Raw genomic sequence first — 26177 nt, 5'->3', positions numbered from 1 at the left:
TAATGTTATTTGCTTTACGTCCCACTAACTACTTTTTAAGGTCTTCGGAGACGCCGAGGTGCCGGAATTTAGTCCCGCAGGAGTTCTTTTACGTGCCAGTAAATCTACCGACACGGGGCTATCGTATTTGAGCACCTTCAAATACCACCGGACTGAGCCAGGATCGAACCTGCCAAGTTGGGGTTAGAAGGCCAGCGCCTTAACCGTCTGAGCCACTCAGCCCGGCTTGAGCAGGATCTAGCCGTCCCGATACGCGCCGAGGTTCGAGCCTGTTCGAAGCAAGTTCGAGCAGTCACGTGACCGAAGGCGGTGTCTGACTCGACTCGGGCTACAGCTAGTGAGGTGCAAACGATACCCGTGTTCGAGCGGGATCGAGCCGACCCGATACGCGCCGAGATTTGAGCATGGCCCACCGTTAGCCTTGATGGCAGCTTCCACTCTCGCAGGCATACGTTCAGTTACGTGCTGGAAGGTTGCTTGGGGAATGACAGCCCATTCTTCACGGAGCGTTGCACTGAGAAGAGGTAGCGATGTCGGTCGGTGAGGCCTGGCACGAAGTCGGCGTTCCAAAACATCCCAAAGGTGTTCTATGGAATTCAGATCGGGACTCTTTGCAGCCCAGTCAATTACAGGGATGTTATTGTCGTGTAGCCACTCCGCCACAGGTCGTGCATTATTAACAGGTGCTCGATCGTGTTGAAGGATGCAATCGCCATTCCCGAAGTGCTCTTCAACGGTGGAAAACAAGAAGGTGCTTAAAACATCAATGTATGCCTGTGCTGTGATAGTGCCACACAAAACAACAAGGGGTGCAAGCCCCTTCCATGAAAAGCACGACCACACCATAACACCATCGCCTCCGAATTTTACTGTTGGCTCTACACACGCTGTGAGATGACGTTCAACGGGCATTCGCCATACCCACACCCTGCCACCGCATCGCCACATTGTGTACCGTGATTCGTCACTCCACACAACGTTTTTCCACTGTTCAATCGTCCAATGTTTACGCTCCTTACACCAAGCGAGGAGTCGTTTGGCATTGACCTGCGTGATGTGTGGCTTATGGGCAGCCGCTTGACCATGAAATCCAAGTTTTCTCACCTCCCGCCGAACTATCATAGTACTTGGAGTGGATCCTGATGCAGTTTGGAATTCCTGTGGTATGGTCTGGAGAAATGCTTGCCTATTTCACTTGACGACCCTCTTCAACTGTCGGCGGTCTGTCAGTCAACAGACGAGGTCGGCCTGTACGCTCTCGTGCTGTACATGTCCCTTCACGTTTCCACTTCACTATCACATCAGAAAAAGTGGATCTAGGGATGTTTAGGAGTGTGGAAATCTCGCGTACGGACTTCTGACACAAGTGACACCCAATCACCTGAGCACGTTCGAAGTCCGTGAGGTCCGCGGAGCGCCCCATTCTGCTCTCTCACTTTGTCGAATGACTACTGAGGTCGCTGCTATGGAGTACCTGGCAATAGGTGGCAGCACAATGCACCTAAGATGAAAAACGTATGTTTTTGGGGGTGTCCGGATACTTTTGATCACATAGTTGAATTTAACGTGTGTGACTCATTCAGCTCATATACTCTAGTATTTACAGAATTTAATTCCTTTTTCTTTGCAAAGTGCAGAGTAACCCCTAAAAATCTTTTCATCTGAATGTCCATCCATATTTCTATTATTAATGCAACAAATTCGAAAGTCTTAAACTTGGATACATAAGCTTCATAATTGTTATCTATTAGCTCTTTAGTTGTATTTCTTTAAGGAACTGTATGTCCGGCTCCATGGCTAAATAGTTAGCGTGCTGGCCTTTGGTCACTGGAGTCCCGGCTTCGATTCCCGGTGGTGTAGGGAATTTTAACCATAATTGGTAAATTTCGCTGACACGGGGGCGGGGTGTAGGTGTCATCTTCATCATCATTTCATCCTCATCACGACGCGCAGGTCACCTACGAGTGTCAAATCAGAAGACCTGCATCTGGCGAGCCGAACTTGTCCTCGGGCACTCCCGGCACTAAAAAAGAAAAGCCATGCGCCATTTTTTTTCAAGGAACAATGCGAGGCAATAACTGCCATCAACTTCCCTCCACAGTGCTGGAGGGTAATTTTCATGATGGTTTCGGTAATTTTTTCATTCGTTCTCTCAGCATCAGGAATTAGTAAAATACTGCATTAGTATTCTTAATGAAATTACTAAATGAATGATATTACCAATTAAAACATCTTGACTCAATATGTGTATTTTAAAAGTAGCTATTTATTGCTTTGTTTTTAGAAATAAAATTACTATTTTTTTGTAAAAGCCGTTATGAAAATGAAAACCCACAGCCTGTTTCCAGTCATTTGACCGGGTCAGAAATGGAATGAATGAAGCCCCCATCTAGCGGCGAGGACAAGAAATGTGCCGGCTGCCGAAGCCTGTCGCACTCGTCTAGGTTAATGGAGAGAGTTGCTGGAATGAAATAATACTGGGAAAACCGGAGTACCCGGAGGAAAACCTGTCCTGCTTCTGCTTTGCTCAGCACGAATCTCACATGGAGTGACCGGGATTTGAACCACGGTATCCAGCGGTGAGGGGCCGGCGCTCTGCCGCCTGAGCCACGGAGGCTTCTAAAAATCGTTATATCATATAAATTTACATACTTACATTAATATTTATGGTTTAATCCCTTCACCACAATAATTCTTGGACCACTATTTGATGAATGTACAATATTATTTTTGTTTTTCACTTGGGTTTTAGGATCTACTACGGACCACGTTAAGCATCATTCATTTCTAGATCTTCTTTCGATCAGCTCAGTATTTCTTCATCCTTCCGGAATGGGCTTCTTTACTTTCTTGCGACCAGGTGTTGCCGGTCCGCTTCCTATTGTGTGATCTTGGTTTATTATTGTTATTATTATTATTATTATTATTATTATTATTATTATTATTATTCAAAGAAAACGATACATTAATGGAAAAAACGATATATTTTGAGATTAACTGAATAACATTTTCACTATCAATATATCGACAAATCGAAATGAAAATATCGGTATTTCATAAAAACCGATATATCGCCCCCATCCCTAGTTCAGAGAAGTTCCACCTAACTAATACGGAAGATACGTTTTTAATAATAATTTAAAAGTAAAATCAGACGACATAATTTATTTACATATAACAGCTGAAGCTTTTTTATTGTAATCCCAGTAATGGGAATGAGATTATTGTTATGAGATGAATTATAGTAACAGCTTTTTATTTTATTTGTAGGGTATTTGTATTATCACGGCCGACGTGATGCGTCGCTCTAGCAGCGAAGTTTCTAGTATGTGATGCTGAAGTCCTCAAGATTTTTAGGAGGTATGTTTTGCTGTTGAAGAGAATGTACTCTATTCTCGAAACATGTAACTTACGATTAAATAATATGTATTAAACAGTTCTTGTATAGTATTGACAAGGCGGACTCTTATCAACTCCTGGTTTTTCAGTGTAGTGAGATTATTAGGTAAAAGTCAATACGGACAATATAAGCCCAATAAATAAAAAGGTGAAATTAATAAATTAAGCTTTCCTGACACGAATTTCAGTTAGGACAACTGACTACTGATGCTATAAATTGGTATTTGCGCTCACTGAGCTTGGGTCTGTGGCGCGTCGATAGCGGTGTACAGGAATGCGGTGTTTTTTATCCTATAGGGGACGAGGCGTATATGATTCCTACAGGAAGAACTATAGATAACATGCGTGACTTATAGCAACCACAACATATTCATGCTTCTTATCGGCTTGCCGCAGTATCCTTCCGGACGAGCCTGTCATCCTCTCCTGTGACATCCCTGAAACCTCCGTGTAAAATTAACTGGTAGAGGAAAAATAGGCTCATGGAGCATTCTCTATAGAGCATCAAGATGTCTACTCAAAGTTTACTTTTCTCGTGTATGCAATACAACACAGCACAAAATGGATTTATTTTGCCTGGCAAGATTAATGCCATTAGGCCCTCTCTTCCATCTAACCAGAAAATACAATACTTGTGCAGAATTAAAAGAAATAGACTACAATGAAAACATCTACGGCTACTAAGCAATAAAAGTGTACGAAGAATAACAATAAATTATGATGATGATTTACACAATTAGAACATGACTACAGTATTCAAACTTAGCTTTTTCTTCTTCTTACCAAGCGACTTGATGGTGTGGTTAGGGGCGGGCAGCTGTGAGCTTGCATTCAAGAGATGGTAGGTTCGAACCCCACTGTCGGCAGTCCTGAAGATGATTTTTGATTTTCCGTGGTTTCCCATTTCCACACCAGCCTGTACCTTAATTAAGGTCCGCCCGCATCGTTCCTACTCCTAGCCCTTCCCTATCCCATCATCGCCGTAAAATTTATCTGCGTCGGTGAGACGTAAAGCAACTTGTAAAAATAAATAAATAAATAAATAAATAAATAAACGTATTCTCTTCCGTCTTTCCCCGTTCATGCGGGATCGACGTTTCTGACAAGTCGTTTCCATTTCTGTAAACTGCTTCTCCCTGAGATCTTACCGCACGCAATCCATCCAGCTTCTGTCTGGCTTTCTTCATTCTACCTGCCACCTCCATGTCAATATCTTCTTCTTCTTCTTATTATTATTATTATTATAGCAGCAGTTGCCCCCGGCTTCGCTCGCGTGGATTTCGTAATTTGTTAAAAGTAACCGTTCCTCGGTACCATACTGAGACATCTGAAAATCCCTGAAGTATAAAAATTTACCGAAAAATAATTTTCATTTACCCCAGACACTGATTGTAAACCACGTTTGTGGTATTGCCTTTTGGGGCTTAGATGACCATGCGACATAGAACTGTACATGTGAGAAACAGTTTTCTCTCAAGTCGGAAAAAAGTCGCTTTTATTTTTAAAAGAGCTTCCAAATACTGTGCCTATTTCCACGTCTGTAACATCTTTAGTTTTTGAAATATAAGTATCCCCATAAAAATAATTGAACCCCTTTATCAGTCCTTCCTCCACTCCCACCTAAATGGATTTTCCGAAAACTTAAAGATACGTGTTTCTTCATGTTTAAGGACGATTCTTTTCACCCCTCGTTAAGTACCTTTTTCGAAAACAAAAAAATGCATGTCATTGTATCAGGTTTCACATCTGTAACATGTTAATATTTTGTGATATGCTGTAGGAATACCGGTATCCATTTTAAAAATTCACCCGCGTTTTCAGTTGTTTTCAACCCCTTAAGTGGATTTTTCGAAAACAAAAAAATACGTGTTTTTCTAAAAGAGATTCCAAATACCAGTTTTCACGTCTGTGACATTTTTCGTTTTTGAGATACAGGTACCCTCATACAACGAATTCAACTAATTTCATTCACACACACACACCGCCCTAAGTGGATTTTCCAAAAACAAAATGTTAGTAGATATTTATTTGCTTTGAAAGAAGATTCCAAATACAAATGTTCATGTCTGTAACATCTTCAGTTTTTGAGATATAAGCATCCTCATAAAAAAAAAAATTCAACTCCTTTTTCAGCCCCCACCCCCCGTTAAGTTGATTCCCCCTCCAAAACAAATGCATGTTTCTTTGTTTTTAAAGGAGATTCCAAATACAAATTTTCACGTCTGTAACCTTCAGTTTTTGAGATATAAGTATCTCCATAAAAATAATTCATTTTTTTGCACTTCCTTTCACCCTCCCCCTTAAGTGAATTTCCCAAAAACAAGAAGTACGTTTTTCTTTATTTATACCGGAGCTTCCAATGACCAATTATCATGACTGTAATATCTTCAGTTCTTGAGATAAATGTATCCTCATAAAGAGACTTCACTTGCATCCGGGAGATAGTGGGTTCGAACCCCACTGTCGGCAGCCCTGAAGATGGTTTTCCGTGGTTTCCCATTTTCACACCAGGCATATGTTGGAGCTGTACCTTAAGTAAGGTCACGGCCGCTTCCTTCCACTCCTAGCCCCTTCCTATCCCATCGTCGCCATAAAACCTATATGTGTCGGTGTGATGTAAAGCAACTAGCGAAAAAACAATTCCTTTGACCCCCCCCCCCCAAATGCGTGTTTCTTCATTTTTAAAGGAGATTCCAAATACCAATTTTAACGTCTGTAACATCTTTAGTTTTTTACATGTAAGTATCCTCATACAAATTATTGAACAAATTTTTAAATTATTTCATCCCTGTTAAGAGGATTTTTAAAAGAGATTCCAAATGTCAATGTTCACGTCTGTAACATCTTTAGTTTTTGAGATATAAGTATCCTCATTCACAGAATTCAACTAATTTTTCAATTGTTTCATTCCCCTAAAGTGGATAAAAGTATTCTCATAAAATGTATTCAACCCATATTTCACCTTTATTCACCCCCTCGCCGCCCCACCAAGGAGATTTTACGAAAATAAAGAAGACATGCTTCTTTTTTAAAGGAGATTCTAAATGCCGATTTTTACGTCTGTAAACTTTTAAGTTTTTGAGATACATATATGCTCATTTAAACAATTCACCCTTTTCAGGACTTATTATTATCTATATAAATATAGGCCTATATAAAATTACTTGTCCTCATTTACTGACTGATTCATCATCGCCGAGCCAAAACTACTGGACATAAAGAAATGAAATTTTGGGGATATATTCATATAAGATCTAGGTACTTATTAAGGGAGGATTTTTGGATATTCCGTCGCTAAGTGTGGGGAAAAAGGGGGGGGGGTTCATTTTTAAAATGAATGTATCTATATCTCGAAAATTGAACAGTTTAAAGACATAAAATTGGTATTTGGAATCTCCTCTAAAGTAAAGAGATACGTATTTTGTTTTGTTTTCGGAAAATCCGGTTAATGGGGGTGAAAAAAAGGTGAAAAAGAAGGATTGAATACCTTTTATGTGAATACTTACGTCTCTAAAAAACGGAAGACCGGGCGAGTTGGCCGTGCGCGTAGAGGCGCGCGGCTGTGAGCTTGCATCCGGGAGATAGTAGGTTCGAATCCCACTATCGGCAGCCCTGAATATGGTTTTCCGTGGTTTCCCATTTTCACACCAGGCAAATGCTGGGACTGTACCTTAATTAAGGCCACGGCCGCTTCTTTCCAACTCCTAGGCCTTTCCTATCCTATCGTCGCCATAAGACCTATCTGTGTCGGTGCGACGTAAAGCCCCTAGCAAAAAAAAAAAAAAAAAAAAAAGGAAGATGTTACAGTCATGAAAATAGGTCTTTGGAATTTCCTTTAAGAATACAGAAACACGTATTTTTTTGTTGGAAAATTTACTTAAGAGGTAGGGGGGGTGAACAGGAAAATCCACTTAAAGGGGGTGTAAAAAGGACTGAAAAGTGATTGAATTTTTAAGAGGATACTTATATCTCAAAAACTGGACATGTTACAGACATGAACATTTTTAAAATGAGTATATCTCAAAAACGGATCACGTCACAGACGTAAAAATTGGTATTTTTAATCTCTTAAAAATCAAGTAACACATACTTTTTTGTTTTCGGAAAAATCACTTGGGGGGGGGGGTAAAGGGACTAAAAGAGGGGCTGAATTATTTTGATTAGGATACTGGTATCTCAAAATATGAAGGTATTACAGACGTCAAAATTGGTACTTGAATCTCCTTTAAAAATAAAGAAACATATTTTTTTTGTTTTCTTAAAATCCACTTAAACGGGGTGTAGAAAGGACTGAAAAGTGATTGAATTTTTATGAGGATACTTATATCTCAAAAACTGGACATGTTACAGACATGAACATTTCTATTTGAAATCTTCTTTAAAAATAAAGTAATGCGCATTCTTTTGTTTTTGGAAAATCCAATTAAAAATGAGTACATGAATTGAAAAATGAGTTTAATTCTTTGTATGAGGATAATTATATCACAAAAGCGAAGGATGTTACGGACGTAAAAATAAGTATTTCGAATCTCCTTTACAAATAAACACGCATTTATTGTTGGGGGTGGGGGAGGGAAAACTTAAGGGGGTGTAAAAGGAGTTCAATTCTTTTTATGAGGATAAAAATAAGAATTGCATTTCAAATAATGGGGGATGAGGATTGATGACAGAAATATACATTTATATGAAACCGTCTCAATTACGAAGTTAAAATATCAAATGATAACAATGGTAATTAATCTAAAAATATTACAGTGGAACGCTCATTCTTTGACAGCTAACAAAGACAGTTTATTAAAGGAGATTCATAACAGGCAGATTTCTGTCGTTGCCATATCTGAAAGTTGGACATCTCCAGATCTGGCGGTGCGGTTTAGAGGCTTCAGAGTGTACAGAGATGATAGTGTGGATGGTTACGGTGGAGCAGCTCTCCTTGTTTCCTCTCAAGTACGACATAAGATGATCCATCTGAATTTTAGACAAGTGCCTTCTTTCCAGGCCGCAGCTGTACGGATAGACTTGCCTCCCAAGCCTTTTACCCTGTTATCAATGTATTGCCCTCCTCGATGTGTGATTGAGCTTAACGAATGGTACACTCTGATATCACAACTCGACCCGCCATACTTAATATGTGGAGATCTGAATGCACATTGTGAAGCCTGGGGTTGTGCGTTCACCGATGCTGCGGGTACTGCCCTATTGAACATCCTCGTCGAAATTAACTTTTTTATTTTAAATTGATGGATCTCCATCTCTCGTCCCTCGACTTGGACAGCGTCCTTCTGCTGTTGATGTTACATTGTGTTCTTCTACACTCTTGAATACAGTGTCTTAGAAAACTTTGCCATATGTCATCTGTTCGGACCGTTATGCGATTGAAATTTTGTTGCATACTCTTTATATCTCACCATGCACTATTTACCCATCCACCAAACTCTTCAAACTCGGGGTTATCTGGCCGCACTTTGCTTGAACATTGGTTCTGCTTACGACAATGTGTACGTATCTCTACTGTTGCGTAAGTTAGCAGCCTTGAAACTACCAAGATCTCTTATCTTCGGCATTGCGACTTTGATTAAAGAACGCACTATATACGTTCGGAACGGCCCTACTTTTATTGGACCGCGTACAGTCTCTAAATGCCTTCCATAGGGCAGTGTATTAAGTCCCTTACTCTATGCTATCTACACCTCTGACTTGGACTCAATATTTAGTTCCGCCGTCCGTGTCTTGCAATATGCTGAGGATGTCTGCATTTATATTTCTTCAATCAATTTGACAATTACTCTTCAGCGTCTGCACACAGCATCACAATGTCTTCAAGAATGAACTACACAGAGTGGACTTTCTCCTACAAAATCATCCGTCAATATATTCACCAAACAGAAACTGGTTCTTCCGTCTTCTACTATTCAACTTGGACAATATTCTTTTCCTGTGAAGTCTACTGTTCGCCTCCTGGGTATACATTTGGATAGCAAACTCACTTGGAGTGGACATTATTGCTTACATCCACACACGGGCACTGCGTGCACTGAACGTCCTTCGTTTCTAAACCCGCATTGGTGGGGCGCTGCTCCCGTCTCTTTGCCCATTCTTTACCGCTCCTTGATACGGACAGTTATTGACTATGGCAGTATGTTGTACAGCAGTGCTCCGAAGTATGTTCTGGAGAAATTAAATGTCCTACAATTTCGTGCTCTCAGAGTACGTCAACGCCTACAAATGCTCTACAGGTCGAAGCTCATGAACAACCCCTGTACTTGAGAAGGAAACTACTGGCAACTAAATTTCTCCTTCAACGTTCTACTCTGGAGGATCACCCGTTATTCAAGAGCCTACAACTTCTGCACAACCAATATCGCGAACGTCATGGAAAACATCCACCTCTACTTCTAGAATGTTTAAGAGACTGAAGTTCTGTCTACCCTTGACTTTGAAGTCCCACACAATTCCGGCATTCCATTGTAACTACGCCTGTTCGATATCTTCACCTTCCACATATTATGTCCCCAGGTACCTGCTAGAAAAACCTGCCCCAAATAAACACGTAATTGATTTTATTTAATCTACTTGGTCCAACTACATCCACATTTATACCGACGGTGCAAAATTAACAGATTCAGTTGGTTTTGCATATTTTTGCGTGCAAACACAGGAATATGGCCATTTTTCTCTTCCCATTGAAGCATCCGTCTACACTGCTGAAGTTGTCGCCATCCGGGAAGCACTGTATTACTCACAATCCAGAAATTTTCATAAGATATTTATCATTTCAGATTCTCAAAGTGCTATTAGGAAATTGGGACATCCTCGACGAAACATACGAACACACTCCTACATCTATGAAATATTAGAATTATCGTCTGTCATGAAATCGCGCGGAAAATATGTGTCATTTTTATGGGTGAAAGGACATTCCGGACTTCCATACAATGATCTGGTTGACAGTCTGGCCAAACAAGGTGCACGTACTGGCTTATTCCTTTCATTACGCCTTCCCTGTACTGATTTTTATGTTACTAGCAGAAGGAAAACGTATGTTGAATGGACAGCTCTGTGGAACAGGACTACTCAACACAAAGGACGATACTATGCCTGCATTCAACAAACCATGGTATCAAGACGTCAGATGGGCCCGAGGCCAAGTAACTACCATCATTCGGATGATGTTCAACCATGCTTGATTCACCGCTCACATCAACAGGATTGGAGTTCTCCAATCAGCACAATGTCCGTGTAGCGCAAGAAACACGGGAGATGTGAACCACATTATCTTCGAGTGCAGTAGAACTGTATTCTTTCTCAGCGAATTGTTCCGTACCCTTGTGCACCTTCGGGTTCCCTTACCCACACATATTCAGCTATTACTGGCAACTGGAGACTTACGTGTGTACAATGCAATTGCAACATACTTCACAAAAACTGGTGTTAATATCTAAAGAGTAAGTGTCTTTATTTCAAGTGTGTTTTGCTTCCTTTTTGCTCTGTTCCAGGTCATTTCTGTTATTTTGTATGTCTTTTAACTTGTTGTCCCTTTTTCTTTCTCTTTTCTGCAACAATTTTTATCCCTATACATTATTGATGGCCAAATGTCCTATGGACGAAGGTCATATTAAAGAAAAAAAATATCAAATGATATCCTAGGTTTTAAATAATCGAAGGTTTGAAACAAATTTAACTCCTCAGAGGTTTAAATGGGTGTTAAGATCCGAAAAAATATATTAATTCCTTCCTCCGAAGTAGTTTAACGTACGAAGACAAAATTTCAAATAGCGGTATGTATTTTAAATTCTAGGGTGAAATAGGAAATATTTGTAAACGTTCCACCGTTAAAGTGTCAAATGAGGTTAGCTCCATAAACTAAATTATTCATCCCTCCAAAACCGTTTGGCGTACAAAGTTGTAATTTTACGAGATGGTTCTTCTTTTATGTCCTTGATGTAAAATACCATATACTTCAAAACATTTCTCCCCTAAGAGACTTTCAAAAACACCATATCCATTCTTCCAAAATCGTTTCAAACACTAACATAACTTTTTTTTTTTAATGAAGGGTGATCTTCTATATCCTAGATGGTAATAAATATTTCAAATTATTCACTCCTTACACAAGTATTCATTCCTCCATTACTGTTCGATGTACAAAATCAAAATTTCACAGTTGGCCGTACCGAGCTCGATAGCTGCAGTCGCTTAAGTGCGGCCAGTATCCAGTATTCGGGAGACAGTAGGTTCGAACCCCACTGTCGGCAGCCCTGAAGATGGTTTTCCGTGGTTTCCCATTTTCACATCAGGCAAATGCTGGGGCTGTACCTTAATTAAGGCCACGGCCGCTTCCTTCCCACTCCTAGCCCTTTCCTGTCCCATCGTCGCCATAAGACCAATCTGTGTCGGTGCGACGTAAAGCAACTTAAAAAAAAAAACAGTTGGCCGCTTTTTCATCCTAGATGTTAAATCAGATATGGTTTAAAACATTCAAATTCTTCTGTACGAGGTTCAAGTGAGTGGTAGATTATAAAATAAATAACCATTCCCCCAAAACCGTTTGACGTAAGAATTGAATACGTATTTTACAAGCTCAGCTGACAGTGGACTTTCCAAAATGTAACACTTTGAATAATAACTTTCATTTTAACGCCGTAGCGAAGCACGGGTATCTTGCTAGTATATACTGTATATAGATATCACTGAAATATTGTTTGAAATTATGAGGCTGTATCTTCACGGTACCGGTAACCCTTATAATACAAGGGTAGCTATCATTTTTGGATTTTCTCTCTCTGTCTGTCTGTCTCCCTTTCTTCTTCTTCTTCTTCTTCTTCTTCTTCTTCTTCTTCTTCTTCTTCTTCTTCTGCTTCGTCTCCACTATGACGGTCTCTTACAGAAGCATTGATATCGGGACTTGTCTAGCAGTCGTTCTTCAGCGTGCTAGAAACAAATGATAGGGACTTGACTCTTTTAAACCCTTTCAAGTATCATCAACCTTAACTAGCTACGTGTAATACGATCTTAAATGGTAACTATATTTCAATTTAACCGGGCTGAGTGGCTTAGGCGCTGGCGTTCTGATCCCATCTTGGCAGATTCGATCCTGACTCAGCCTGGTGGTATTTGAAGGTGCTCAAATACGTCAGTGGTATTTGGAGGTGCTCAAATACGTCAGCCTCTTGTCTGTAAATTTACTGGCACATAAAATAACTCATGCGGGCTACATTCCGGCACCTCAGCATCTCCGAAAACCATAAAATTAATTAATAGGACGTAAACCAATTATTATTATTTCATTTTATCAAAACAGATTCCTATTGCAAATGTCCAACTCCTTGGTTGAATGGTCTACATAGAGACCTCTCGGTTCAGAGGTGTCCAGGTTCGATTTCCGGTCGGGCCGTTTTTCTTAACTGCGTATGCTGAATTCCTCTAGCTCGGGAATTGGGTATTAGTGTCTGTTTTAATATATTTCTCTTCATTTACACACAACACTATCAATCGCTATAGAAACACGCATTAGTGAATGCATTCCTCTGTATAGGGTTGGCGTCGGGAAAGGCATCTGATCGTAAAACTGAACTTAATCCACATGAAGACTTCAAGAAGAAGAAACGTTCACAACGACCCTTCTAGTGATCTATGTTTGTACAACCCTTGTCCCGTTTCTCTACGGGGTCGGGTATGAGGCGAGGGGAGATGAATCTGTCATGGCGAGTTTTTATGACCGGATGCCCATCCTGACGTCAACGTCATCAGAGGAGTTAATGATATGAAATGAATAACGTGATATACGATACTAGGATGGGAGAGAGTGAAGCCCGGTGCCGGCACTTAGCCTGCTGTCGAATAACAACAAGGGGTCTGCTCAAGGCTTAACGTCTCCATCCGACGGACGAATCACCATATGAAGACTCACTCCATATGAACACTGCAGAAAGGTTTGGAATTTAATCCAGATTTTTGGCACGCAATCTAGTGATTAGAAATTGTATACCACCACCTCCTCTACACTACCGGCCAACATTCTAATGGGACTCGAATCGGCTAACCTCGGTGTCAGACCGTTTAGACTTCAACGCCTTAACGATCATAGCCACCAGGCGGGTCTTCTAGTGATCTATAATTTATGTTTATTACAAGTAGAAACGAATAGTTCTATGTTATATTGATCATGCTGTGGATAAGATTTCATATTTAAATTCATGTTTCTGTTGTTTCAGCACTAGGACAACATGGTGTTTGGCTTGGTGTCAGCGGTTTCAGGTTTTTTTAAATACCACTTTTTAGCGGACAGAGCTGTCATCGACAACGCATTGTTCCGTTGTCATTATCGAATTACTTCAGCCATCTTCTTCCTGTCGTGTATTTTATGCACAGCACATAGCCTACTGGGTGAGTTGAAAAATGTTAGGATGGATTAAGTAAGTACTAAACTAACAGACAATTAAAATTTTCAGTTTTCATTTTTTGTGCATATATACCGGTACTTTGCATCGTCTAGGGATTTAATTGCTTAAAGCTGTACCATTGATGATCAGGTTGTTATTTCCAGGAGGCACGATCGTAATGTCGTGAATGCAAAATACATGAGTAAAGCTTTTCTGACATTTGTATCCAAAACCTTTTGATAAATTAACATATTTAGAGAAAAACATATTTGGTAATGTGCATGCTACATGCATGTAACTTATATAGTACATTATACTGTATATTGGAATTACTTCCTTCAGTGGAAATTGGATAATCCTTGTAATTTTCTGGATATCCAATGTACAGCAGACATGATGTAGCAACAGTGATGAGAACAATGAAATACGGTTCTTTTGGGAAGAAATAAAGGTTCGGTTATGAAAGAACTTAATTTTCCCTAATACAATAGGATAGGGAGGGAAGCTTTCGTAGCCTTCATTAAGGTAAAGTCTGGTGTGAAAATGGGAAACAACAGGAAACCATCTTCAGGGCTGTCGATGGTGGGATTCGAATTCATCTTCTCCCGAATGCAAGCTCACAGCTACGCGACCCTAACCGCACGGCTAACTCACTTGGTATGAAAAACAGTTTGGTTATGTTCGAACTTGAATGGTTCGGTCATGCGAGACATGTGGAGGAGGAAACACTACTTAGGAGGCTCTTTAGTAATTCCCTTTCAAGACTTTTGAAGACTTCTCAAGGCTTCTCAGTTACCGCAAGCAATTTGACAAGTAAACTTGTGAAATATTGACAATTCTTGCGAAGTCTTGAATTTAACAAAAATTTGATTGTGTACAAGTTTTAGCAATGAAGAGCAGGAGAAGAAAACGGAGATACAACATCCAATACAGAGTATTGCAGCAAACGGAGGCAACAATTTGAGCTCGAAATATATAGAGGAATTTAGTTCATTCTGAATGTCTTGCAGATTTATTACCGACAGGTACATTGAAGTTGACCGCGAATGCATTATAATATTATGCTACACTACTCTTAATGGAAGATTTTATATATTTTTTAAATTGAGTGAACCGTGAACCTTTATGTAACTTCAATGTAATTACATCATTATGCTACATGTAAGGGAAACAGGCCTCGCGATCTAGGTCAGTGCAAGCCTGTCTCTTACATGGGGGCTCTGGTTTCGATTTCTGGCCAGATACCATTTTTTACCGGGATCTGTTTGGCTCCATGGCTAAATGGTTAGTGTGCTGGCCTTTGTTCAAGAAGTTCCGGGTTCAGTTCCCGGTTGGGTGAATTCCTATGGCTCGGGGATTGGGTGTTCGTGCCGTCTTCAGCATTAGAATTCATCTTAGGTAGGGCCTCATCCTCACAGACGTAAGGGTCGCCTATATGATGTCAACTCGAAAGACCTGCAGCAGGCCACATTATTATTATTATTATTATTATTATTATTATTATTATTATTATTATTATTATTATTATTATTATTATTATTATTATTATTATTATTATTATTATTATTATTAGCTGATGTACCCATGCTTCGCTACGGAATTCTACATTGTATACAGAATTCTAGGTTAGGTAGTGTACACGTTATGAGTAAGATTGTAATACATTGCATAGCTCTTAACGTTACCCTAGAAACGCGACGGGAAAGTCACTAAACGTCTTTTTTTATGCGAAGACTGGGTTAGGGAATTTACTTTGTAATGGTAGGCCCTCTTGCCTACCATCAGTCACAATGAAATTGGGGAATTTTCATTATTATAGCAGACTCTCACTCTGCACCTGCCTTTTTACATCCACAGAAATACTGCCTTAGTGGTTTTCCCAACTTAAATCAACATAGGTCATTACAATGACGCCAGTAGGAATGTCGCGATTAAAAGCAATGCTATCATATGAAATGCTCGATCTTATGAAAAACCACACCTTTTCTCATTTTTAACGAACAGTAGTACAATGCCGATCTAACAGTCCAAAGTTTCAGAGCTGGAATGACCAAGCCGCAGACAGTCGTGAGCCGTGGAGGCAAATTTTTCCTCCGAGTCAGAGGAGAAACCCCCTCTTGGCTGCTAATTTCGAATAAAATTAATGTGTAATTTAATAAAAGTGAAGAGAAAGAAGCTTTTCTTAAGAAACTGCCCATTTCAGGATTGAATTTTAAGTTATTAAGTGAATTGTGGTGCTATCATTTGGAATAGGCCAAAATTGTAATTCTAGACCAGGTCATAAGTGAGCCTCTGCCATTATTCCGTTAATTGTGCACACTAATCAATCCAATCAGCGCGTCAGAGTAGGGATCAAATAACTGGAATACTATGATGAACCAGCGTGTTATGTACCACCAGTATCAAAAAATGTATGAACCAGAGGAATGGTATGCTCGAGAAGAAAGTTATCTAACTCCCCTGCTGTTTCCCGCCAATATTCAGGCAGGCTGTTATACTCGGTACGCAGCAATAATCCCATCTATCGGAGATGAGTGGCAGCATTAGAGACAAAGAACATTACAACAAACAGTGGTCAATGCAATGTTATTGCTGATCAATTTTATGAACTTTCGATATTGTAGGCCTTCACGTTTTAGTGGTTTTTTTTTTTTTCGCCTCTGATATACCACTCTTATATTCGGTACGGTAAAACTGTATAAAACATAAATGATCGGAAATTGTTTTCTCTATAAATTCTGTTACGTAGTACTTTTCGATGGGACCAATAACATAGGCATTTAAGAATTAAATTTTCGGCGCCTGCCCCTAAACTACCATTTCCGCTAGGGTGAATAAAATTGTTTGTAGCTTAGACTGCAGTTTCTTATTCCCCTACTCTATATACCGATTTTCATTAATTTCGGTTTACCTATTTTCTCGTGGCTCGGCGTTGATATGGACTTAGCAACAAAAATACAAATTCATGAATATCTCTGTTATCGTAGCCGGTACGGTAAAAATGTATAAGACATAAATAATCGGAAACGGAATTCTGTATAACTTTGGTTATGCAGTATTTATCGATAGGACGACTAGTAACAAAATATTTGAGAATTGAAGTTTTAAGCCTTCCCTTAAACTACCATTTCGCTCAGCGTGAATAAAATACTTAGAGCCCAGATTGTATTGGCTCATTCCCCGACTTCACATACCAATTTTCATTAAATTTTCTTCAGCCGTTTTCTCATGATGCGTGTACAGACAGACAGACAGACAGACAGACAGACAGACAGACAGACAGACAGACAGACAGAAATTATGGAAAAGGAAAAAGTGCATTTCCTTGTTAGTGTGGACATGACTGATACAGATATACCGTTCTTTTGAAGTTTTGAGCAATGTACAGACAAAACTATATATATATATATATATAAAGTAACTTGTCCTGACTGATTCATCATCGCCGAGCCGAAACTACTGGACATAGAGAAATGAAATTTTGGGGATACATTCATATTAACATGTAGGTGCTCGCTAAGGGAGGATTTTTGGATATTCCGTCGCTAAGGGGGTGAAAAGGAGGGTTAATTTTTAAAATGAGAATATCCATATCTCAAAAACTTAAATGTTTAGAGTAATAAAAATTGGTATTTGATTTCTCCTTTAAAAATAAAGAAACACGTATTTTTTTGTTTTCGGAAAATCCGATGAAGGGGGGTGAAAAGGGGGGGGGGGAAAGAGTTGAACACCTTTTATGTGGAGACTTATATCTCAAAAACTGAAGATGTTATAGTCATAAAAATTTAAATTTGGAACCTCCTCTTACAATAAAGAAACACGTATTTTTTTGCTTTTGGAAAATCCAAATAATGGGGGTGAAAAGGGGAGGGATGAATTTTTAAAATGAGTGTATCTATATCTCAAAACTGTAAAAGTTTTCAAACGTACAAATTGGTATTTAGTATTTCCTTTCAAAATAAAGAAACACGTATTTTTTTGTTTTCGGAAAATCCCAATAGGAGGGCGAAAAGGAGTGAAGAATGGGTTGAATGCCTTTAATGAGAATACTTATATCTCAGAAACTGAAGATATTACAGACCTGAAAAAAGGTATTTGGGATTTCCTTTAAAAATAAAGAAACATTACTTTTTGTTTTTGGAAAATCCAAATATTGGAGGGTTGAAAGGGGGGTGAATTTTTAAAATGAGTTTATCTATATCCCAAAACTTTCAAAATCTACAGATGTAAAAATTGGTACTTTGAATCTACTTTCAAAATAAAGAAACACATATTTTTTTGTTTTCGGAAAATCCCAATAGGAGGGTTGAAAGGGGGTGAAAGATGGTTGAATGCCTTTAATAAGGAATATTTAATTGTAACCTCCTTTAAATATAAAGGAAAACGTACTTTTTTAGAAAATCCAAATAATTGGGGGGGGGGTGAAAAGTGGGGTGAATTTTTAAAATGAGTGTATCTATATCTGGAAACTGTAAAAGTTTACAGACGTAGAAATTGGTACTTAGAATCACTTTTCAAAATAAAGAAACACTTATTTTTTTGTTTTCGGAAAATCCCAATAGGAGGGGTGAAAAGGAGTGAAAAATGGGTTGAATGCCTTTAATGAGGATACTTATATCTCAGAAACTGAAGATATTAACAGACCAGACTGTTAGTATATGGAATCTCCTTTTAAAATACAGAAACATTTACTTTTTTGTTTTTGGAAAATCTAATTAATGGGGGTTAAACAGGAGTGACAAATTAGGGTGATTTTTTAGAAAGACTATATCTATAGTATATCTCAGAAACGTAAAATGCTACAGACGTAAAAACTAGTATTCAGAATCTCCTGTTGAAGTAAAGAAACAGGTATTCTCGGAAAATCCAATGAAGGGTGGGGGGTGAAAATAGAAAAATTAATTGAATTAATTGTATGAGGATACTTACATCTAATAAAAACTAAAGTTGTTACAGACGTGAAAATTGGTATTTAGATCTTTTTTAAAATAAAACGACGCGTTTTTTTGAGGGGGGGGGGGGCAGGAATCATCTTTGGGGCGGGTGTGAAAAGGAGTTGAATTCGTTTCATGAGGACACATATCTCAAAAACTGAAGATAATAGGTATTTAGAAGATCCTTTACAATTGAAAATGAAAACCTACAACCTGTTTTCCAGTCATTGGCGGGGCAGGGATGTAATGAATGAAACTTATATAGGCTGTTATCACAATGGGGTCGCCACTCCCAAGGTGATTTATTAATGAATGATAAATGCTATGAAATGATAATGGAGAGTGTTACTGTAATGAAAGATGACAGGGAAAACCGGAGTACCCGGAGAAAAACCTGTCCCGCTTCCGCTTTGTCCAGCACAAATCTCACATGGAGTCACCGGGATTTGAACCACGGTATCCAGCGGTGAGGGGCCGACGCGCTGTGAGCCAAGGAGGCTCTATCGTTTACTATCAAAGAAACACATATTTTCCCCCGGAAATTTCACTTAAGGGGGGAGGAGTGTGAAAGTAAGTGAAAAAAAGTGAATTATTTTTATGGGAATACTTATATCTCAAAACTGAAGTAAACACACGTGAACATTGGTATTTGGAATCTCCTTTAAACATAAAGAAACACGCCTTCTTTTTTGGGGGGAGGGGGGGGGGTTGTAAGTCAACTTAACCGCGGTGGGGTGAAAACGGAGGTAGGACCAATTGCTTTTATTGTTCCTAATGTACTTATAAGGAGCCTCCGTGGCTCAGGCAGCAGCGCGCTGGCCTCTCACCGCTGGGTTTCGTGGTTCAAATCCCGTTCACTCCATATGAGATTTGTGCTGGACAAAGCGGAGGCGGGACAGGTTTTTCTCCGGGTACTCCGGTTTTCCCCGTCATCATTCATTCCAGCAACACTCTCCAACATCATTTCATTTCATTTGTCATTCATTAATCATTGCCCCAGAGGAGTACGACGGGCCGCTAACTGGGGGCTTATTCATTCCATTCCTGACCCGGTTGAATGACTGTAAACAGGCTGTGGATTTTCAATGTACTTATTCTGATCATAAACCGATCATTTTTAATCTTTCCTGGGTTCGTTTTCAAGAGCCATCTTTTCCTTTAGAGAACCTTCTTTGATTAAAGTAGATTCTTCTGGCATATAAATAAAAATTTAAACACATTTGAAATAAACGATAGGAATGAGATTGACCGTGCAATTGTTCACCTCTTAATAAGGTCAATAACGCACGGAAGTGTGTCATTCGTATCGCCAAAAGTCCTGCGCACTTGCCTACGGACGACAATGGTACTGTTCATACTGTCATCATTGACAATGGCAGCAGATGTAATTTACCGCCAAGTAGCGGTCTTGCATCTTGCTGTGGAGTCCATAATAATAATAATAATAATAATAATAATAATAATAATAATAATAATAATAACGTGCGGACCGCGCTGGAAACGGTTCCTGAACGGGTAATGACTACGATTGCAGTCCGGCCGCCGGTTCAGTACTGCCAAGGCACCCAAGACGACACCACGCCGGATCTCCTCAAGGATATGATCCACAATAAAAAAGCTTATAGGAAAAGACGGCAAAGATTTAGGGACCCAACTGACCGGGTGGAATACCTGGACCTAGCCCGGGAAGTACGAAATCGATTGCTGGAAAGAAAGATTGAAAAATGGGAGGAAACCTGCCGTAATCTATTAGAAAACGAGTCAGATCGCGAATTTTGGCGGATTCTCTTAGAAAACCACTCAGATCGCGAATTTCGGCGGATTAAGTATAAAACAATAAGCATTCAATTATAAATTTCATTATAATGCCGTAGCGAAGCACGGGTATCTTGCTAGTATATATGGGCTATATATTGATTATTATTCCTGGATCTGAGGGCTAGTTCAAGGTCCATTCCGCCTACGTCAGAACAATTGAGGAGAGCTATCTGACGGTGAGAGAATGGCCTCGGTTTGAACTTCTAATCTGCAGGCCTACAGGTTGAGGAAGCAATTGCTTGGAAGTTTAAGGTTAATGAGGACAGTAGCACTTACGGGGTTTGGTTTGTTCAACACGAAAGGAAACATCTTAAGCTATTTTCTGTAAATTTCATATGAATTTCTATATGATTGCTTTTAATTATGTTACACAATTCTTAATTTTGAATTGATATATATTTTTTGTCTTGTTTTAATGCAACTCCTTTTTATTCTTTTAATGTCGTGAAATTTCTTCTTTTGATATAATGTAAAAATATTTTTTTTTCCTATCATTGTTTCCTGTATTTGTCTTTCTGTTACATAATATTATCTATATATTGTCCAGCACCATGGCTAAATGGTTTGCGTGCTGGCCTTTGGTCACAGGCGTCCCGGGTTCGATTCCCGGCAGGGTCGTGAATTTTAACCATCATTGGTTAATTTCACTGACACGAGGGGTGGGTGTATGTGTCGTCTTCATCATCATTTCATCCTTATTATGACGCGCAGTTCGCCTACGGGCGTCAAATCAAAAGATCTGCACCTGGTGAACCGAACATGTCCTGGGACACTCCCGGCACTAAAAGTCATACGCCATTTCATTTCATCTACGGTATGCGTTTAAAACACTAGGCACCGAGCTCGATAGCTGCAGTCGCTTAAGTGCGGCCAGTATCCAGTATTCGGGAGATAGTGGGTTCGAACCCCACTGTCAGCAGCCCTGAAGATGTTTTTCCTTGGTTTCCCATTTTCACACGAGGCAAATGCTGGGGCTCTACCTTAATTAAGTCCACGGCTGCTTCCTTCCCACTCCTAGCCTTTCCCTATCCCATCGTCGCCTTAAGACTTGTCTGTGTCGGCGCGAAACAACTTGTAATAAAAAAATAAAAAAAAACCCAACGAACCACTAGGCTGATTTTTGTTACTGCGAGTTTGAGGGAACATCTGAAATGATTGACGTTGTAAAAGCAATTTGATGAAAGCTCTTGGCCTGTAGATTTGCAGATTGTGTTTAAAGGTATAAACATGTCTTGCCATATATTTTTAAATTATTAAAGAAAAATACAGCATTCTGATTGGTCAAAGCGCTCACCAGTACTTCAAGGGCACCTGGACTGTGGGAGAGGGCAAGTGGAAGGTGGCAAGCACGCATGCGCAGTCGGACGTCTTCACGGTCAGCTGTTCCAGTCTGTATTGTGCTGCAGAGAGTCGCTTAGTCGAGAAGAACTATTCAGCTCAATGTCACTCTTTGTAGCTCTCCCTATATTTCCTACCTCCATGTTGTAATTTTAACCCTAAGGCTGTGAACTTCTTCCACTCCGGTAGTTAGGAAAGTGAGTCGATCCTCCGTGTCATAATTTACTGTCATGGAAATCCGAAGGATTGTACCTTTACTACGAGCAAACGACTAATGTGCCAATTTTCAATTCTGCTTTGGTTGACATCGTGCTCGTAGCAAACCAGGAGTCCAGTGCACTGTACATTCAAAACAGACAAAGAGCTATAATCCCATCAGATGATTTAACTCTATCAGATAAACACTTCCATTTTCTTTTAGGTGGAACCAATTTCCAATTTGCTTAGCATTTTGTATCACGATCAATAAAGCTCAAGGGGAAACGCTGGAACATGCAGGTTTCAATTTACCTCAGCCAGTTTTCAGCTATGGCATATATTGCAATGAAAGAGGGTGAACTTTCGGCGTCCTCAAGTTGTAATACTGCCAAAAGGTAATTGTACAAAGAATGTCATACATATGGAAATATTTCACTTAATATTTACCCCATTGGCCATCATATTTTGATGGGTTTCATCTAGTTTTAATTTAATTTTTCTGCTATACTACTGTAAGCAGGCATAGCTAAGGGAATATCTCCCATTTGCAATGCTGTTATTATTATTATTATTATTATTATTATTATTATTATTATTATTATTATTTTGCTAATGGCTTTATGTCGCACCGACACAGGTAGGTCTTCCGGCGACGATGGGATAAGAAAGGCGTAGGAGTTGGAAGGATGCAGCCGTGGCCTTAATTAAGGTACAGCCCCAGCACTTGCCTGGTGTGAAAATGGGAAAACCACGGAAAACCATCTTCAGGGCTGCTGACAGTGGGATTCGAACCCACTGTCTCCCGGATGCAAACTCACTGCTGCGCGCGTTTAACCGCACGGCCAACTCGATCGGTATTATTATTATTATTATTATTATTATTATTATTATTATTATTATTATTATTATTATTAGGGGGGATCGAATATAAACGGGATTTTATTTTTTATTTAAATACATTTATTGAAAAAAACAAGGCAATTACAATTTACTTTTTCACATAGTTTCCTGCTTTGGAAATGCATTTGTCAGAGCGTATGGGCAGCTTTTTGATGCCCTCATCGTAAAAAGAACAGGGTTGTCACCAGCCAGTTGCGCATCTTTAAATGTCCACAGTGTTGTCATCTTTAAATCGTTGTCCTCCTAGAGCTTCTTTAAGCGGTCCGAACAAATGGAAATCGCAGGGCGATAAGGAGATGATCAAGAGTGTAGTCCAGTGCATTTCCTGTAGCTTGGAGATGGAGACAGAGCTCCGGTATGGGGCCGCCCACTGTCGTGGAGGAGGATGACTTGTCGAATAGGTTGTTCTCGTCTTTTGCGGCGAAATCAACCCTCGCCTTGTTCAACAGCTCGCATTAGTAATCAGCATTGATTGTGCGTCGCTCATGCAAAAAATCAACCATCAAAATGCCTCGCCGATCGAATAAAACGGTTGCAAGGACCTTACCAGCTGACAGTCGAGTCTTGGCTTGCACTGGTGCTGCCTCCCCTTTCCTCCGCCACTCCTGTTGATCACCACACTGTGCAGTCAATCTCTCGCAAATTTCCGCCGCTGTAACTCCTTCACGAGCAAGACATTTTATAATTATGTGTTGCGCAATGGAGGGGTGCACGTGTTGCTCCGACATCGTGAGCGTTACTGACGAAACGGCAGAAAATATCTAACAGCACGCTCTCCCCACTCCTAACGGTCCCGTCTAAGCATAGCAGAAGCGCAGGGCCAGTCCTACCAACTGTTAATGTTCAGAAACAAAAATCCCGTTTCTACTTGATCGACCTTCGTATTATTATTATTATTATTATTATTATTATTATTATTATTTATTATTATTATTATTATTACTTACAGTCTATTTACATACATGCATGTTATGCTTTTGAGCATTCAGTCTGCTAGCCTCTGTAAGTTAACTGTCTCCATAATCATCTGTTTGCAACTAGCTCTGTGATTGGACGTGATAAGGAAACTAAACAAAATAGCTCTGTTGTCTCCTCCTCTGCTCATCATTAAAAACTAACTCCACAATGACTTGATCACCGTTTCTACCTGGCTTACTCCCCATGGGCGAGTCTATTATTCTGCTAGATAACCTATCCTTCTGTATTCGCCTCACATGATCCCACCACCAAAGCCGGTTGATATGTACAGTTTCATCCATCAAGTTTATTCATAACTTAGCCTTTAACTCCTCATTTTGAGTACCCTCCTACCAGTGGTCGTACCTGTTTGTACCATCAATCATTCTCGTTACTTTGCAATCTATTACCTCTAACTTTTGAATATAATATCCTGAATTCACACTCAAACACTGTTAAAAATATGCATGCATTCGAGCGACTACTTTGATAGTAAGGAACATTTAGAAACTGTTTGTTTTCTTTAAGGTATAATTGGCTTTTCTTTGTTTTTGTTAGGCCCTGCAATAGAATGCATTTACGATGACAAGAAGAATGAAAATGTAATCAACACTTATTGCTGGGTTACATCCACCTTCACTGTACGTGAATATGAAAATGCCAATCGTCAAGTAGGTCGACACATAGCACACCCTGGTGTTGGACCAGTAGACCGTGAAGATGAGGAAAGTAAACGCTACCATGCATATTACCAATGGGTACCATTTGTACTGTTCCTCCAGGTTAGTTGAATTCACAAATGGACATTTTGTTACTGATGTAATGTATTTGGGTAGTTACATAAATGTGTATTGCACAGGATGTATACCATATTTACTTGCATATTTAACTCCATAGCATATTTTCCCTGCTCTGTTTTCTCGGGACTGAAAAGCAAACTTTTTTTTTGTACTTAATTTCCACACCTCTGTTTAGCTTAACTAATCTAACATGCCTGCCAATGTTCAGAAATAAAAATAAAAATATTTTTTAATTGATGGATTTCATCATGTATATTTTATAATGGTGCACAGGAAAGAGAAAAAGCATGTATATCTCTGTTTTCTGGGTATGAATTGAGATCAAATTCACAAAAAATTAAACACTTCTCTATAACTCATCACTTTTTTAAAAATTTTCCAAATTTTTCATGGATAGCAAACGATTTTCAATCATCTTTGATTCTTTGTTAAAACATGACACGATGGCAGGATATACCGGTAGCAACTGTACTACCTATATCACTGCTACCATCAGTGGATATCGCAATAGGTTCATTCTTGGGTGGTATCAATAAACATGAGTACTTAGTATATACTCAACTTTTCTGAGCAAATACTCCGCTTAATAAATTTCTTGAGAATGTATTCACTAGCTGAGGATATACTCACGTAATGGCCGGGTTGTATTATAAACTCAGATTTAAAAACGTCTGCAAGTAGATTCTCATTTCTGGAATGAATAAAAGAGAGTACTTTCTCAGAATGAGAAACTGTTCTCTGTAATGAAGATAAATAAATCTCCATGAAGAGCCTCTCAAATTGATGTACATCTCACTGCACTTCTTCATATTGTAAGTGTGAGATTGATTGCATCAAGCACAACCTGTCTTTTGCAAAAAGAGATGCCCTCCACATCATCTGCTGAATGAAATTTCAGATATATAACATCACATATTTTGTTTATGGTGATATTTATTTATTTATTTATTTATTTATTTATTTATTTATTTATTTATTTATTTATTTATTTATTTATTTATTTATTTATTTATTTATTTATTTATTTATTTATTTGTTTAACCTACAGTTCATTTGTTGATAAACTTAACTACAATAGGTATTTTATTTGATCCTGTACTGACTTGTCTAAATCTTTTAAAGAAACTATTTAAAATAGTCAATATAAACTATGTTAAATAGTTTCTTTAATAGATACAGTTCATTTGTAGTTAATTATTTATGTTGTATTCCTAAACAAGCTTTTATGTAGGCCTACTGTATTTCCATGACTACAAGTTGTAGTCAACGAGTATTTAGTTATCACATGTCAAAATAATTAATTTTGTTTCCTGCGCATAACGTATTGAAATTAATGTAATTGAACATATTTATTTAGGGCAACAGTTCTCAACTTGCTGGGGGGTGCATTCCCCTGGGGAGGTATTGGAGAATTTAAGGAGAGGCATGGTGAGCAATGAAAAACACATGCA

The 26177-nt window shown here is 39.1% G+C and overlaps 1 protein-coding gene across 1 annotated transcript in view; it reads left to right on the top strand.

The window, feature by feature from the left end:
- The window catches only part of LOC136867410 (innexin inx3), an 87079-nt gene that overhangs the window by 33223 nt on the left and 27679 nt on the right, over window positions 1-26177 (top strand). Inside the window, exons 2-3 of the mRNA XM_067144606.2 lie at window positions 13614-13785; window positions 24485-24708. Coding sequence (XP_067000707.1) covers window positions 13626-13785; window positions 24485-24708 — 384 coding nt within the window. The 5' untranslated portion in view covers window positions 13614-13625. The remainder of the gene's footprint in view (window positions 1-13613; window positions 13786-24484; window positions 24709-26177) is intronic.

Source organism: Anabrus simplex, chromosome 3, assembly GCF_040414725.1.
Source record: "Anabrus simplex isolate iqAnaSimp1 chromosome 3, ASM4041472v1, whole genome shotgun sequence".
NCBI classification, from domain to species: domain Eukaryota; kingdom Metazoa; phylum Arthropoda; class Insecta; order Orthoptera; family Tettigoniidae; genus Anabrus; species Anabrus simplex.
This window is presented reverse-complemented; position numbering and strand designations above follow the sequence as displayed.